Source organism: Coenobita brevimanus, chromosome 65, assembly GCF_032717465.1.
Source record: "Coenobita brevimanus isolate Jiangsu-jjx chromosome 65, ASM3271746v2, whole genome shotgun sequence".
Lineage (NCBI taxonomy): Eukaryota > Metazoa > Arthropoda > Malacostraca > Decapoda > Coenobitidae > Coenobita > Coenobita brevimanus.
In genome coordinates, this window is record NC_137018.1 from 31,610,797 (window position 1) to 31,629,704 (window position 18,908).

Below are 18,908 nucleotides of genomic sequence, written 5' to 3' on the forward strand. Positions count from 1 at the left end.
TTGTAATTTTTGCATTTTACTGCTCAGTACAGCGAAAGGAAAGAGATGCACAATTTTATTTTGGTCTCAGCCGCATATTCGTTTTGCAATCTTTTTCTTTGATCGGTCAGTGTAAATACACTTTTTATGATAGGATACATGTTCTGGTGTTATACTGAAGCTGAATAGTTGTACTGTTTCGTAGTATGTTCAAAAAAGGAAAACAATGAAAATAAGAAGTCAGTGATGACTTGAAGTTAGGCACAAACCAAAAATTTTATACCTTGCTGTAGAAAAATATTCACCAAGTATAACGTGCTGAAGAAACAAAGTCATGAGTCAGACCAGCTGTGCATTACCTGCCACGCTTAGAGCAACCATTCCGTGATGTCACGTGTAAAAGTAATTTATGGTGAATATTTTACAAAGGCTTTTAAAATGACAATTAAAAACGTCATCGGAATCTCTGAGGTTGGATTTGAAATGGCGATCAAAATTGTCATTGGAACCTCAAAGGGTTAAGAGAGCACTGGAGGAAAAGAGGAAGACGTATCTAGATGGTTACAGGACAGGGGTTCAACTCAAATAAGAACTGAATATACTGAGAGCAAGAAGCAAGTAAAGAGACTAGTGAGGAGGAAAAAGAAGTAGGTAAATGATGATCCAGGAAGAAAAATGAATGCTACCTGCTCTGAAAATAGGAAGTTATTCTGGAAAGAGGAGTGGAAATGTAGAAGTGAAAGTGGAAAGAAATGTAAAGGTATGAAGGATGCAGGTGGTAAAGTATTAACCCATGGGGATGAAGCAGGACCAGATGGAAAGAATATTTTGAAAGCCTGATGAATGGGAATAGAGAAAGCAGAGCCTCTGTAAACTTGATAGGTTTTGGGGGTGTGCAGAGAAGGAATACAATGTCAGGAAACATGGCCCTCGCAGAGGTGAAGAGCGCTGTGAAGTGGCTGAAAAATGGGAAAACAGCTGGGGTTGATGAGGTGTATGCAGAGATGATTAAGTGTAGTGAAGTGGGCAGAATGAAGTGCTAGTTGGAGATGTGTAGGAAGGCATGGATAAGTGAAACTGTTCCAGCAGAGTGGAAAAAGGCTGTGACTGTACCCCTGTACAAAATTAAGGTGAGTGAAGTGAGTGCAAGAACTATCGTGGCATAAGTTTACTGAGTGTGGTAAGAAAGGTATAAGGAAGAATTATTATAGAAAAAGTAAGAGAGATATCAGAAGTCCTAGTGAGTGATGAACAAGGTGGCTTTAGGAGTGGCAGGGGATGTGTGGATCAAATATTTGCAGTGAGACAGATGGTGGAGAAGGCTTGTGAGAAGGACTAGGCTATAAGGTGTTTATGGCATTCATGGATCTGGAAAAAGCATACAACAAAGTACACAGAGAAGGATTGTGGAAGGTTCTGCGTATGTATGCTGTAGATGGGCAAGGTGTCATCAAGAGTTTTTATGTAGTGAGGCATGTGTAAGGATTAATGGGCATCTAAGTGAATGATTCACAATTGGTGTTGGTGTGCATCAAGGTTGTGTGATGTCCCCATGGTTGTTCAATATATATGGATGGGGTGATGAGAGATGTAAAAACATGAGTAATGGAGATGGGGATGGCGTTGGTAATGAATGGCGATGGATGGAATATCTCAAATTTGTTGTATGCTGATGATACAGTACTGCTTGCAAATACCGGACAAGAACTTGGTAGACTTTTGTAAAATTTTGCTGATGTCTGTGAGCATTGTGCCTTGAGAGTAAATGTAGAAAACAGTAAAGTGATGGTTATTGAGAGAGAAGGTGACTCCCAGTGTGATGTTACAGTGAATGGAGAGAGACTGGAATTGGTGAGAGTTCAAATACCTGGGTACAATGATAAAGAGGAAAATGTGCAAAAGAAGTGGAAAGTAGAGTGACACATGGAAGGAAAGTAGCTGGTGCAATGAAGGCCTTGATAAGAAACAGAGGCCTGAGTATTGCAGCTGCACAAGGCTTGCATGATGGAGTGTTAGTTATGGATGTGAGACTATGGTGTGGCATGAAAATGAAATGTCAAGAGTGAGAGCAGTGGAGATGGGACTGCTAAGGAATGTATGCAGAGTACAGAGAATGGACAGGATAAGAAATAATGTAATTCGTGAAAGATGTGGAATGAGGAAGTCTGTGGATACCAGAATTGAAGAGAGTGTACCGAGATGGTATGGTGGTGTGGAGGGAATGGATTGCAATAGAGTGGTGAAAAGGGTATACCTGAGCAAATCTGAAGGAAGGAGGAGGTGAGGTAGGCCAAGGAGAAGATGGAGGGATATGGTGGATGATCGTGTGAGGAGAGGAAGTTTGGAAGTTTGTGAGGCTAGGGGACTGACAAAAGATCGAGCTGGTTGGATGAATAATGTGAGAAGAAACGCATGATCAGGGATTTGGCACCCTTTTTTAAAGTGACAGCATCTGGATTGACTCTGTTAGCTCTGTTATGTGAAGTTACAATATGTGGTGAATGTTTTTAGCGTATCAGATACAGCCAGGATTCAGGGAGTTGTATGATGAGTGAATGGAAGCGTGGCCCATTGGACTGGGCAAATATGGGCTGTCTGGACATTGCTACTCCTCACCCTGCCCTAAGTTGGGAAAGGAAGTCCGGATGATGATGATGATGATGATGATGATGATGATAATGATGATGTTATTTTTCACAATATATGAACAGCATTATACAGTGTATATATTTTACTTTAGAAAAGACCTGGGATTGCCAAAAGAGAGATATATATATCTGTATAATACTTACTCTGAATCAAACCAGTGTAACCTCTACCTTAACTCATCACCATTGTCCTTGAATGTGTATTGGAATATTTCAAAGTATTTTTAAGGGAGGGGGGTCTTAGATATCACTAAAAATGGTAATAAGTTATGTTCATGACCATCTCTCCTTTACTCGCAGCATTTCAACAGCACCTGACCTCTGTGGGAATCCTGGAATGGGCCTGTGGGGTGAAGAAGACAGGCTGGTCATGGGTGGCGGTCATGGTGGCAGGTGTGGTTTCAGGAGTGGAGTTTGCCGAGCACTTCAGCCGTCGACGTCGAGCTCGTTCAGTTGCCAGCTGCTCCTCCTCTGAGAACTCTTTAGGCTGCATTGACCTCATCTTCTGCAAAAGTAAAATGTCCATGAACTAACTGGAGAAAACTGTTAATTCTCCCCATCAGTAGCTGCAATTTATTAGCAGAATTAAATTTAAGATGTGTACTGTATTAACCCATCCCGTCCAGCACATCTTCCCATAAACCCTTCCCACAGCCGGGCATTCCTGAGAAAATCGTGAAAATTGTCTATTTTTAATCCTTCATATCTCAGTTTTTTCTTAACTAAAAATAAAAAACAAAGTGTCATAATACTCATTAATCCTTCAACTTCAAGCTGATTGCATTAGATGGTCTGTGTGTAGGGAGAGTGAGTGAGTGGGGAGAGGGGTCAATTTTAGTTGCCTTTTTGCCGGTGTCTGTATGCGTGGCAAAGGTTCAGTGACACAACTAAGCCTTAGACTAGCCCTCCACAATAATAACACTTCGAGAACACTTCCAGAAGACCACCATCCATCACAAACACTATTTACAGGAAATTTTTTTTCCATAATTGGGCGTACTTGCTGCTGGAAGGCAGGTAGCCATAGCAACGACCTGGAGGCAGGCTGCCTTCTTGTCTCACCACCACACCACCTTACAGTCAGACACACAAACACACACGGGGATGTACGTTTGGGTTGCATTGTCGCTTGATTCTGGCACTGTTGTGCAACTAGAAGTCTGGGTATTACAACAACTGCAAATACTACTATTATTACTACTACTACTTCAACTACCACTAAAACAACAACTACTACTACTATAACTACCACTACTACAACTACTACAAATACTACCACTACTACTAAAACCTAAAAAAAAAAAAAAAATGTGAACAAAATAGCTATACATGTACTGTCCATAATCAAAAATAGTGTATTTTCCAGTGTAACATAATTTTTTTCCCTGTGATTTAGACTTTTTCATCATAATAAATATAAACACACACAAAAACTTTCAATAAAGAATAAGACACTGTTTTCATCATAAAACAAACTTTCTTTCTACAGTACTTACATTATTCACGTAAATAGACAGCGCATTGGCGCAAGGCACCGTGTTTCCTCCTCCCTTTCTCCACTTCACTATACTTTCCACCAACAATTTTTTTCCTGTGATTTGTACTTTTTCATCATAACAAACATACACACACAAAAACTTTCCATAAAGAATAAGGCACTGAATTCATCATGAAACAACCTTTCTGCTTCTATTATTCACATAAACAGACAGAGGGGTGGTGCGAGGCTCGACACACTGTGTTTCCTCCTCCCTTTCTCCACTCCCTACCTCCTCTTCCATCTCCTCATCCATGCCAATATCCCGCTCTCCAGGATCGTCAATAACCTCTGAACCATTCCCATCATCAGAAATACCAGATGAACGTACAGGGGGAGATGATGGGTGCACAGTGGAGGAGTCACATCCTCCACCCTCCTTGCAAGACACAAATATCGACACTCAGTATGGCAGTAGCTTTCCTGAGAGGAAGAGCCACTTTCTCCAATCACTATTGGCGACAATGTCACCTTGAGTTCTCTCCCTACCACATTATCACTAAGGCCTTTTCTTTTCTGGCCTTTGGACTTCATTGGTGTTGAAGTCAGCGGCTGCGAGTGCTCACCTGAGGGTCCGGAAACATGAAAATTTTTTTGCGTAGGTCTATCCATGACATAGGTATGCAGGCAACTGGTGTGTGACTGGGATGCATGCCAGAGGGTTGCTAGTGGCTGTGTGTGGTGGAAATAACCAGCTGAATATGCAAACAAAGGTGCGATGGGATGAGCTAAGTATGATCCGAAAGAATTTGTACTGCTTAGCCTACATATGCCAGCCTTGTTACCTGATGACAGCTTTCTATGCTACAGAATTTCTGGCATCATCTTTGTTTAATCCATAATCCTGAAGTCATTTTATAGGATTCCATCCCAAGCATATCAAAGTCTATCTCTTGGTGCTCCACCCTCCACATTAACATTCTTTGATTTTTTCATCCACTTTCCAACCTCAACCCTTCCTTCATATTCAAACCACCCCAGTCTCCCTTTCACCCCTTACCCGCCAGGATGGCTGGGCTGTGCTGTGCCCCTCCCATGGGGATAGCACGAAATCTAGACAATACATGATAAATTAGCTACTTCCAGGTCAATATAAGTATCACTTAGCCTTTTCTGTTTTTTTTTTTTTAATATATTTTTTAGTATGAGAATAGATCATAAGGGACATTTCAATGGGTAATGAACAGGGAAAATTAGTGACCAAGTGCACGTAGATTGTGGCCAGGTGATAAATTAGCTACTTCATGAACAATGGCAGTATCAATTAGCCTTTTCCCTTTTATATATATATTTTTTAGTATGAGAATAGGGCATAGGACACATTTCAATGGAGAAAGTGAAAGGAAAAAAAACGGCCAGGAGTTGCGTTGCACAGCCAGGCTGTAGCTAGGCGAGGAAGGGGGTAAGCGAAGGGAGGTGGGGAGGCGAGGCAAACACAGAAAAATGGCTAAATCGGTAACACTGGATGCGAGTACTAGCGGTATTAGCAGTGCTGCCTATAGCTACACACTAGCAGTACTGATAGATGATACAAGATCGCACTTGAAAGCCTGGACGATTTAAAAAATCCCTGGATCACAGAAGTGATGCCCCACGATATGGTATTTATGTAATGAGCATCAAGGTAGTGACGGCCCGTGGGTAAAGGGTTAACTAAGTAAATCAATTGTATAACAGGGGTTTGCTGTACCCAATTTCATATATGAACAAGATTTTCATGTTGGCCATCATCAACAAAAAAATTTACAACACAAAACAGCCATCATTAAATCAAGACCTAATATTACTCTCTAGCACTTGACACATTTATGTGGAATTAAAAGTAACCACAAATGCCAATGTCTTCCTCAACTTTATTGAGGAGTATGTTAGCTGAATATTACAACAGGAACCCCACCTGCTATTTTCTTCTAGCATCCAAGTCTTCTAATACTAATACTGAAAAACTAATAAACAATAGTATATACTAGCTATGAGCAAAAGGCATAATGTAGGCAGCCCTATTCAGAGGTCAAGGATGTGTTCCAGTATATCATAACCATTTCCATACAGTTGGTACTGTACATTCAGAGAAACCATCTAAGCAGCTTCAATAAGAGCAATGTAACTTTATTTGTTTATTTTCTGTCATTCATTATGGACACTAAAACATGAGCACAATATAAAAAATAATAATAATAAATAAACAGAAAAATAAATAAATTAATAACTCAATCTACAGCCAAACACCATAATCCTGTAAGAGGTGGCCATCTGTCTGTCTCTGAGTTACTTGTTTTACATGGAGGGGCACTAACCCTCCTCCGACCCACTTGTTGACAATTCATTTCTACAGCCAGTCACCATAATCTCGAGATGGCCATTAGTCTTTGAATTACAGTAGTTGTTTTACAAGGAGAGGCACTAACCCTCCACCAACCCACTTGCTGACACACCATCATCATCATCATCATCCGGACCTCCTTTCCCACCCAAGGGCAGAGTGAGGAGTAGCAATGTCCAGACAGCCCAAAATTGCCCAACACAATGGGCCACGCTTCCATTCACTCATCATTCAAGCCCCCAGAATCCTGGCTCTATCGGATACGCGAAAAACATTTACCACGTTCTGTAGCTTCACATATCGAATCCGACAGAGTCAATCCAGACACTGCCACGTTAAAAAGGGATGCCAAAAATCCCTGATCATTCACATCTCCTCACAAAATTCATCCAGCCAGCTCAATCTCCTGTCAGTTCCCTAGGCTCACCGACTTCCAAATCTCTCTTCTTTACACATTCATCCACCATATCTCTCCACCTTCTCCTTGGCCTACCTCGCCTCCTCCCTCCTTCATATTCGCTCAGATATACCTTCTTCACCACTCTATTGTTATCCATTCTCTCCACATGACCATACCATCTCAGTACACTCTCTTCAATTCTGGTGTCCACCGACTTCCTCACTCTGCATCTTTCATGAATCACATTATTTCGTATCCTATCCACCCTCTGTACTCCACATACATTCCTCAGCAGTCCCATCTCCACTGCTCTTACTCCTGACTTTTCATTTTCATGCCACACCATAGTCTCACATCCATATGTTAAAGTTGGCACTAACACTCCTTCATGTAAGCCTCGTGCAGCTGCAACACTCAAAGCTCTGTTTCTTATCAAGGCCTTCATTGCACCAGCTACTTTTCTTCCTTGTGTCACTCTACTTTCAACTTCTTTTGCACATTTTCCTCTCTTTTCTATCACTGTACCCAGGTATTTGAACTCTCTGACCAATTCCAGTCTCTCTCCATTCATCATCACTTTACTCTTTTCTACATTTACTCTCAAGGAATGACGCTTACAGACATCAGCAAAACTGCACTAGCCTATCAAGTTCTTGTCCAGTACTTGCAAGCAGTACTGCATCATCAGCATACAACAAATTTGAGATATTCCGTCCATCACTATTCATTACCAATGCCATCCATCTCTCCATTACTCGTGTTTTCACTTCTCTCATCACCCCATCCATATATAAATTGAACAACCATGGGGACATCACACAACCTTGTCGCACGCTCACACTGATTGTGAACCATTGTTGACACACAGGGAATAAATATGGGTTGGTTACATGTTTTCCACCAGCATTGTTAATGGTTTCCTGGCTTACAGGAAACCATTAGGCTTGCCACTTGATGTAAAGCCAACTGAAAAGGAAAGAAGAGCAATAAAAAATGACAGGAAAGATGGGGAAAAAAAGGAAGACAGGAGTGCAGACAGTGAAAAAGAATGAAACAGGTGATAGAAGATGTAGGTAGCACTACAACAAGTACGTGGATGATGGTTGCCACCACCTACGACCAATAAATAAATCTATCTATTGCCAGACACCTTAGTCCCGTAAGGGATGGCCACAAACAAATTGCCTCCACGTTGCTCTGTCCAATGCCACTTTCCTGCCTCCTCCCAGCTCACACCCCCCTCTCTCATATACCTCTCCTCTCCATCCCTCTATCTCATCCTCGGCCTCCTCCTCCTCCCTCTCCCCCCATCCACCTCACTCACATATGCTCTCCTTGTCAGTTTCTCACTCTCCATCCTCTCCACATGGCCAAACCACCTCAATGTATTCTCTTAACGCTTTCTATCACATCCACATCCACACCATGGCGCTCCTTCACTTCCTCATTTGTCAGTCTGTCTCTTCATGTAACTCCACGTGCTCCTCTCAAATAACTCATTTCCACTGCTCTCACTCTTGACTTCTGTCCCTCCAACAAGGTACAAGCTTCACTTCCATACAATAGAGCTGGTATCACAATACTGTCATGCAGTGACTTTTTTACTTCCATGCTCACTTACTTCCCTGTTCCTTATCACTGCTTTCAAAGAACCAGCAACCCTTCTTCCCTTTTGTACCCTTTTGAGAACTTCGCCCTCTGAACTTCCATCCTTTCTCATCACACTACCCAAGTACTTAACCCCTTAACCACGGGGCGTCACTTTCGTGACGCTTGGGAGCAAGGGATCATACCGCGGGGCATCACTTTTGCGATTCTGTGTTATTTTGAATTCACCCGGGCTTTCAAGTGGTGGCTTGTATCATCTATCAGTACTGCCAATGTCCAACACTAGTCAGCACTACAAATCTCATCTGTACTAACATCCATTGTTGACAATTTAGCCATTTCTCCCCGTTCTTGACTCCCCTCCCTACCTCCCCTCTATTACCCTCTCCTCTCGCCTGCCCAGCCGTGCTACACTAAGTAAATCTTCCCTGGAATTTTCCACTGATTTCATCCATTGAAATAAGCCCTATGCCCTATTCTTATACCAAATAATATATACCAAAAAGAAATAAGGTAAGTGAGAGTGCCATACACCTGGAATTGGCTAATTATCACCTGACAACACCTCACGTGCACTTGTTCGCTAATTTTCGCTGTTTATTTCCCCTTGAAATATGCCGTATAATCTATTCTTGTAATAAAAATATATATAAGAAAGGAAGGGAGAAGCCTAAGTGATATTTACATTCACCTGGAATTACCTAATTATTGCAGGCCACCACACTGTATTCTACGCTAAGTAAATCTTCCCTGGAATTTTCCACTGATTTCATCAATTGAAATAAGCTCTATGGCCTATTCTTATACCAAATAATATATACCAAAAAGAAATAAGATAAGTGATAGTGTCATACACCTGGAATTGGCTAATTATCACCTGACAACACCTCAAGTGCACTCGTTCGCTAATTTTCGCTGTTTATTTCCCCTTGAAATATGCCATATAATCTATTCTCGTAATAAAAATATATATAAGGAGGGAAGGGAGAAGCCTAAGTGATATTTACATTCACCTGGAACTACCTAATTTATAATGTATTGTCTAGATTTCCTGCCAATCATTTCACAGCTATATATAAGCAGCTCTCATGAGGCTAACGTTGGCAGTAATGCATTCTCCCTAGGTAGGCCACCCCGGCCCACCAATACCAGTTTACTGTCGTCTTTCATGGTGAAAGTACGTCGGATTCGCTCCTGCTAACTTCCGCCGCTTTTTAGCCCCATGCAAAGGGCCCTGTGACCTCTACCCCCTACTGAACCTCATGTGGAAAGAGGTAAAGGCTGACAATTGATAGAGAGTGACTACGATCTTTCTTGTGAATAAAACAGTGCAAGTGGAATTATAAATAATGTGTAAACAGCAAGTGAAAACAATGAATGTAAATATAAGTGAACAGTGGAATATAGTTTTATTAGTTACTTCAAGTGACAGTGCATAACACAGTGTACATATAATAGAAATGTAAATAATGTAAATAAAATAGAGAACGTAAACAGAAATGTAAATGAGTAGTATTATCAGAATTCGAATATATATATACTAGGAGTAATGAAAGTGAAAGTTTCACTCTAGCATGTATGAATACTATGAGCTATTAGAGGGAAGGTGAAAGTGACATTCACTCTCAACGCTAGTATACAGGACGAGAAAGGGAATGCTACGTATTTTACTGAAAGAGAAATTGAATCCCTACAGTGACAATAAACCACTATTATTGAAGGAAACTTATGGATAAAGACTGTAGATATATATAAGTGTTATATAGTAACAGCAATATAAACTGTGAGTGTTTTTATGAATAATAAATGACAGAACACCAACGGCGAACTAGCGCAAGTGGGAAGGTCATACGCGCTCGTAATTTTCATTGCTTTCATAGTGGTTTTTTTTTTTGGAGTATGGATTCCAAACTATTTGAGAATCATAGAATAGTGTTTCTAGTGATAATATCAGGCTGTGGTAATCATATTACGGGTTGTTGGGAAGTGTAAAGTGGAGACTTCATTACCCAACTTCAGAGATCTCCACAAGTCCTACGGTACTTGACGATGGCTCAACAAACACCCCAGGAGAAAGCTGAAGGTATGTGCCATAAGCATATGTGATTTTAATATTCTAGGACTAATAACTGATTTTTGGCAAATATTTTTAGAGAGTCTGTCGGAGTGCGAATATGCCCGCGGGAGCCGCAAGAAAAAGCAAAACAAGCCTGCGGTTAAGGGGTTAAATGCACTCACACTTTCCATTTCCTCCTCATCCAGCCTCACTGTACATTTAGTGACTTCACTTCTCTCAATGACCATAACTTTACTCTTCCCTACATTCACCTTTAGATTCCATTTCTTACACACACACCCAATCTCATTCACCAAGCCTTGCAGTTCCCCTTCGTCTTCACTTAACAACAGAGTATCATTTGCAAACAAAAGCACTGCGAGTTTCCAAATTCGCTTCTCTCATAGACCATAACTTTACTCTTCCCTACATGCACCTTTAGATTCCATTTCTTACACACACTCCTAATCTCATTCACCAAGCTTTGCAGTTCCCCTTCGTCTTCACTCAACAACACAGTATCATCCGCAAACAATAGAACAGGGAGTTTCCAAACACTGCCCTCTCTTATTAGGGTTGCTTCAACATACACTGCCCTGCCTTGTATCCCTTTTATAACCCCATCCATATACAGACTGAACAAGCATGGGGACATGACATATCCCTGTTTGAATCCAACATTCAGACAGAAAAATTCATCCAGTCCACTATCCACACGCACTGCAGCCTTAGCACCATCATATGTACTCTTCATGGCATTCAACAACTTTCCATTTACTCTATCTATCTATCTATTGCCAGACACCACAATCCCGTAAGGGGTGGCCATTTGACTTTGAGTTTTTTGTTTTACCCATACATCTTTAATACTTTCCACATTCCTTGCCTATCCACCCTGTCATATGCTGTCTCCAGATCAATGAAGGCCACATACAACTTCTTTCCCTTCTCTAGAAACTTTTCCACTGAAGACCTAGGAATGAACATCTGATTTACACAACCTCTTCCCTTCCTAAAACCATCTTCTTGTTCTCCAACTAATACCTGTTATTTCCCTAACTCAGTAAGTATCCTACCAAATTCTTTTCCTATTACACAAAGAAAACAAATGCCTCTATGATAACCACACACTTCTTTTACCCCTTTTCCTTTGTACAGGGGAATAATTATACATGATTTCCAATCCTCTGGGACTCTACCTTCCTCCTAGGCCAATCTGCACATCTTCCATATTCATTCTACTACTATCTCTCCTCCATGCATCAGCATTTCACCAAACACTCCATCAAATCCTGGAGCTTTCCCAATTTTGACTTTCTTCATTGCTTCCACTACTTTCAATAAACAAATAAATTAAATAAATAAATAAAATTTACACTGTACAATAAAAGGAATGTTTGTATTTCTAGACGAATGTTCAATATGATGAACTAACCCTGAGGCGACCTGGCATGAGGGAAGTGGTGTAATGCTCAATGGAACAGCTGGGGTACAGGGATTCTGGGACACGGGCCAGTTTCACCCGGCAGGCCTCCACCCACAATGATGACAGCAAGTGCAGCCCACGTTTTCTGGCACGCATAAACACTGACTGCCCAGTAAACAAAACAAAGTATGGTATAAGAAGCAGGCTGAAAGAAATTAGCAATATAGTAAATTTGAAAATATTTTTAACACACATGAGAAAACTTTGACTTTACTGGGGTACTGTAAAATGTACTTGGAGAAAGACATAGTGAAATGCAAGTTTGGTTTCAGAATCCAAAACTACAATATTTTTTCTACCATGAATACTGATTCACTGTAAATGGGAAAAGTTCACTGCAACCATTTTACCAATATGCTACAGTCCTGGAACTAACAGATAAAATACTGTAAAAACAAATGCATATGTTTCTTGGTGACGCTTTATGTAAAAAAAAAAAAACAGGGTTCAATGTTAATTGAGTATTTCATCTAGACCAAGTCAAATGTAAAGGAAAGGTCTTCTAGTAGATTTAACATGCAAAGAATGAAGTTTTATGGTACAAGTTGATCCTCACTCATCTCTATATACTGCATGGGGTGATTTAAAAAATTTTCAAATTTTTTTTCAGGAGACATTTGCCAGGCCATAGGCCATCTTACCACGTGAGAGGAGGCTTCTCACATTTTCAGTTATTAAACAACAAAACTAGCAGTAGTTTACTATTAGGTGAATAGAGTAATAATGAAATATCCATGACTACTTTGTGGTAGGTGGGGCACTCACCATCCACTCACTCAATGTAGTGCTGCTCTCAGGTGTCTGCCCTTTCCTCTCCATCCTTCTTTCCTTCCATTCTCTTCTGTCTTTCTTTCCTTAATTCTTTCCTTGTCCTTCTGCCAACGGGTGACTTTACACTCCATCATCTGTCTTTCTTTCCTTCACTCTTTCCACTTCCTTCAGCCTGTGGGTGACTCTACACTAAGTGACAACCCAAATGGTTTCCTGTGCACCAGGAAACCATTTACTACACTGGGTGAAAACCATATAACCAAATTTTGGCGCCTGGTGGTTTAGTGGGTAATTATTGCACTCCAATCGGATTGAGCCGGTGAAGGTTTACATCCAAGGGATGGTTGGGGTTGATTGCTCATGTAATGCCACTCAGGGATGAGTGAGGTTGGTCACTCTCATCTTAAATGTCAGGACCAACTGCCTAGCCCCGGGCTCCTATGCTCCTCGTGGGGCAATGTAGGATTAGATGATGGATGGATGGATGGATCCATGACTACTACAGGGGAATGAGTTCAAGTTGTCAGTCTGTACTATTGAAGAAGGAAGGACTTTCAAATATCAACTCTCTCTCTCTCTCTCGAGGTCTACATATATATATATTTATATACGGTATATGTATGTATATATATACAGTACAGTAAATATATATATATATATATGTATATACAGTAAAATCTCAAATTTCGACAGTTTAGAATTCAATTATTCAAATTTAGATGCATTTTGGAGTGGTCTGCCTACCTCACTTTTAGATGCAAAATCGCGAAATTCGATGCTGTCACAGGCTTCATAAGCAGAAACAGTCAAAGATCATCACCTTTTTCAGGCCAATCACTAGGGTGTTGCAAGATATAACCATCCAAGAGGGTGAGGAGGAAGACGCTGACACTGCAGATGTCCAGATACTCAAGGATAATTTTCATTTTGAGGAATTTGGGTTGGATACCTCAACAAAGGAGTACTTCAACTAAGTGGTCCACCCCTGCCACACACCACCAACACTAACCACCCAAGCGATAATATTCCGTAACCTAAGGTTAGTACTGTACTGTACAGTGTGCTGTAACTACTATAATAAAAACTGTGACAGGATACTGACAAACTGTAACAAATTTTGCTGTATTCTACATTACAGTACAGTATGGCAACACAGTGCAGAACTACAGTTACTTACCCACATTTATAGTTCATAAAGTTTACAGGGAGTGTGGGCAAAAAATCAGATTTTACGTAGGGCAGTTGGGAGGCCCTGGACCCAAAATGATTTTTCCCATAAGAAGTTCAGTTTCAATTTTGATGTTTTTAACTTTGATGCGGTTTTTTGGTACATATGTCCATCAAAATTTGAGATTTTACTGTATATATATAAGTATATATATATATATATATATATATATATATATATATATATATATAATGAGAAATAGGGAGGTGAGTATGGAAGTTAAGAAGTCACTGCATGATAGTATTGTGATCCCTACCCTGACGTATGAAAGCAAGGCGTGGACCTTGCAAGAGGGGAACAAGTCAAGAGTGAGAGCAGTGGAAATGAGTTACTTGAGAGGAGCATGTGGAGTGACAGGTTGACGAACGAAGAAGTGAAGGAACATTGTGGGGTGGATGTGGATGTGGTTGAGAAGATTAGGAGAAATACACTGAGGTGGTTTGGACATATGAAGAGAATGGAGAATGAAAGACTGATTAAGAGGGTGTATGTAGGTGGGGTGGAGGGAGGGAGAGGGAGGGGTAGACCGAGGATGAGGTGGAGGGATGGAGTAGAGAGGTATATGAGGGAGGGGGGGGTGAGTTGGGAGGAGGGTAGTCAAATGGTGGGTGACAGAGCGACTTGGAGGCGTTTTGTCTGTGGCCACCCTTTGCAGGATTAGGGCATCAGGCTATAGATAGATAGTATATATAAATATATATATATATATACTGTATATCTATCTATCTATTGCCAGATGCCTCAATCCTGTTTGAGGTGGCCACAAACAAATCACCTCCACGTCGCCCTGTCCGCCGTCATTTCACTGCCCCGTTCCCAACCCACACCCCCCTCTCTCATATACCTCTCCACCCCATCCCTCCATCTCATCCTCGGCCTCCCCCTCGCTCTTCCCCCCTCCAACTCACTCACATACATTCTCTTCGTCAGTCTTTCATCCTCCATCCTCTCCACATGGCCAAACCACCTCTGTATTCCTCATAACGCTTCCTATCACATCCACAACTACACCACAACGCTCCTTTATATCCTCATTTGTCAGCCTGTCTCTCCATGCGACTCCACAGGCTCCTCTTAAATAACTCATTTCCACTGCTCTTACTCTTGACTTGTGTCCTTCCAGCAACGTCCAAGCTTCACTTCCATACGTTAGAGTTGGTATCACAATACTTCATGTAGTAAATTTTTCACTTCCATGCTGCTTATCACTGCTCTCAGGGAACCAGCAACCTTTCTTCCCTGCTGTACACTTTCAAGCACTTCACCCTCCAAACCTCCATCCCTACTCATCACACTACCCAAGTATTTAAACATACTCACATTTTCCAATTCCTCACCATCCAACCTCGCTGTACATTCACTGACTTCACCTCTCTCAAAGACATCACTTTACTCTTGCCTACATTCACCTTTAGATTCCGTTTCTTACACTCTCCCAAACTCATCCACCAAGCCTTGCAGCTCTCCTTCGTCTTCACTCAACAACTCAGTATCATCTGCAAACAACAGTACAGGGAGTTTCCAAACACTACCCTCTCTCACCAGGGCCACTCCAACATCCACTACCCTACCTTGTACCTCTTTTATTACCCTATCCATGTACAGATTGAATAACCATGGAGACATGACACATCCCTGTTTCAACCCAACCTTCAAAGATAAAAATTCACTCAGTTCACCATCCACACGCACTGCAGCCTTAGCACCATCATACATACTCTTCACAGCATTCAACAACTTCCCATCTACTCCATATATTCTTCATACTTTCCACAATCCTTGTGGATATATATATATATATATATATATATATATATATATATATATATATATATATATATATATATATACATATATATATATATATATATATATATATACATATATATATATATATATATATATATATATATATATATATATATATATATATATATATATATATATATATATATATATATATATATATATATATATATATATATATATATATATATATATATATATATATATATATATATATATATATATATATATATATATATATATATATATATATATATATCATCCAATTCTACATTGCCCCATGAGGAGCATAGGAGCCCGGGGCTAGGCAGTTGGCCCCGACATTTAAGGTGAGTGATATATATATATATATATATATATATATATATACAGTATTCCCTGTACTTTCTGGACGCCCACTTTCTGGACATTGTGGGCCTGGACATTCGGGGGGGCAGGGGGGGATCCACATTTTTTTTTCCCCACTCGTAATTTGAAATTGCTGCGCGGCGCTGAACAGCTGTTACACCATGGACCCTCACCCCTTCCTTCCTCCTCCCTCCCCCCTCCCCTGTCAGGGTTGCCATTTGGTATTTTTCATTACCAAATGTGGGCCAATTTGGTCATGAAAAATTCGTTTGGTAATGAATCAGAGTAATGCATTACCAAACGTATTTTTTACGTGTATGAGGATACACAGGATGGAGATGGTGGATTGTTTGCTCTCTCTGATTATCTGCTAACATATATAGCATGAAAATAATCAACGTGCTGTTAATTATAAGAAGAGTGATTACATGTAATTTCCCCTTGTATATACAGTATATGGTAACTGGTGAAGAATAAATGCTAGCTTTAAGAATTTGGTAATGAAAATTGAGGAGTTTGGTAATGTGGCCGTTGCAATCTGGCAACTCTGTTTCCCCGTCACCAACACTCAAAGAGTTACTGCCTAACTTCAATTGCGAGTGGCTGCTTATCGCAATGGAAGCCATACGTGCTCATTTTTGTGTGAATAAACAGTGAATAAACTCCAATACTTCGCCACTAGACCACACGGGAATTTACAGTGTTGTGCAGCGTTAAGAAATTAGAATTTAGAGTGCAAAGGATTAACTGTGGAGTGCAAACTGGCGGTTGAAACTGGCCTGGTGCAATTAACAATGTGCAGTATTATACAGTTATACCTCACAATGCAAAAAATTACTGTAAGTGCACCACAACACTGGATTACTGTATGTGCTTCAAAAGCATTTTCACCACCGCCAAAACCTTACAAAAGGCAGCCACAAATGTGCTGTAAGTACCCTGGCTGAGGTACAGTCACTTCTGATTCCTCATTCTTTGGTTCCTTTTCATTTATTTCATTAAGTCCATTTTTGGTGTGAATAGGGTCTTAAATAGATTTAAGTAGGTGGTATGCATGTCCGGTAGGGAGTTATTCAGGTGGCTTTCAAAGTTAGGCTGGGTTAGGGTCCCTAAGTACCAGTCCAGGAGCCAGGGGCCCACTTTCCGGACATGCCTTTGTCTCTATTACATCGGATAGTAAAGGGATTACTATATATATATATATATATATATATATATATATATATATATATATATATATATATATATGAGGCTGCACATGTGAGTTTGTACCAAGCGCCACCCACGCCGATCATGTGTTTTCATGTTATATCACTATTTTGTCCCTTCTTTTATATCCCAGGCATGTCACTTGCTACAATTTTGAACTAGACATAAGGTTGAAAGTCCTCCAAAATACAACACTGAAATCGATTTGTGAGGTGAGGGTGGGTGACAGACTGCCAGCACGGGCGAGTTTGTGCCAAGCGACACTGACAGGGTGAGTCACTGCCAATCCACTTGCTATACACTGTTAGCTATTGTTAGCATCTAACAATTGTTATGAATATAACTTTGATTTATGTACCACATTATTAAGTAAATTTTGCAAATGCTCTGACATGTTAAATAAGGTCAATATTGTTTCTCATTAACCCAGAAACTCTTATGTTAATGATATGGCTACGTGCTATTTTCAGCATTTCTAGCGCATGCTGTTGGCAGTACTGTGAAGGCCCAGTTTTGCCTCGCGTGTCATTCTCCGCATACAAAAGCTACACTTTTCCTTTTGTGTGTGTGTGTGTGTGTGTGTGTGTGTGTGTTCATTGTGCACTTAATGTCTTCTGATAGTATGTTGATGACCCTACCGCTGGACCTTCAGGGGTGCAAGAGAGCGGCCCTGTTGAAGGCTCCAAGTCTTTTAAAGTGGCTGTTTTTTACACCCACAAAGCTCGCCCTGGTCTTAGGGATAAAGCACATGGTGTCAGTTTGGCTGCTTTGGAGAGCAGTGATAGTCATTGTGATTATGGTGATAATGATGCAGCTAGTGTGCCGTTATGTAAGGATGCTGGCGATGGTGATATGGCTCCTGGTGCCACAGTTTGTCGTGGTGAAAGTGATGGGGTTGTTGTGATGATAGTGATGACACTAGTGATAATGGAGGATGTGTGCCACTACCTGAGGACACTGGGGGTGGTGATAATGTACGTGGTGGTCTAGTGCATTATCACCACTCCCTAGTGCATAGTTGATGTCTTTATGTCCATTAGCAACTATGTACTGAATGGTTTTGTGATCATGAACTTTGAGTGAAAATTCTGTAGCACTTGGAAAACAGGAGTTTTCTCTTGCTCTAACTGGCTTATCCAAAATCTGTTTATATATTCTGAATCTGCATCCTTTCCTCTTTACTATGGTTTTTTTAATGGAGTCTCTAGCATTATTAATAATGGAGTTAAACTTCGTTGAAGTTGTATACTAAAAATCGCCGATTTCATGTATTTATGTATATTATTTTCAGTGATTAACAACATGGGCATATTCGGCATACTTTACCCTTCACTACTGTCTTTGAATGAAGTCTCTAGCTTTAAAAACAATGGAGTTATGATCGTTTCAATATTCGCAAACTTTAAACGCGATTTCTGGCTTTTTAAAAAAATATAGGTTGGTACAAACTCGCACACGCGGCCTCATATATATATATATATATACCCACCGCAAATTGACTTAGGACCT

General features: G+C 40.5%; 1 protein-coding gene across 1 annotated transcript in view; it reads right to left on the reverse strand.

The window, feature by feature from the left end:
* MCPH1 (Microcephalin) overlaps positions 1 to 18,908 on the reverse strand; it is a 189,200-nt gene that overhangs the window by 112,637 nt on the left and 57,655 nt on the right. Inside the window, exons 4-5 of the mRNA XM_080276467.1 lie at positions 11,987 to 12,142; positions 2,942 to 3,132 (exon numbers count right to left, since the gene is read on the reverse strand). Of these exons, the coding sequence (XP_080132593.1) occupies positions 2,942 to 3,132; positions 11,987 to 12,142 (347 nt within the window). The remainder of the gene's footprint in view (positions 1 to 2,941; positions 3,133 to 11,986; positions 12,143 to 18,908) is intronic.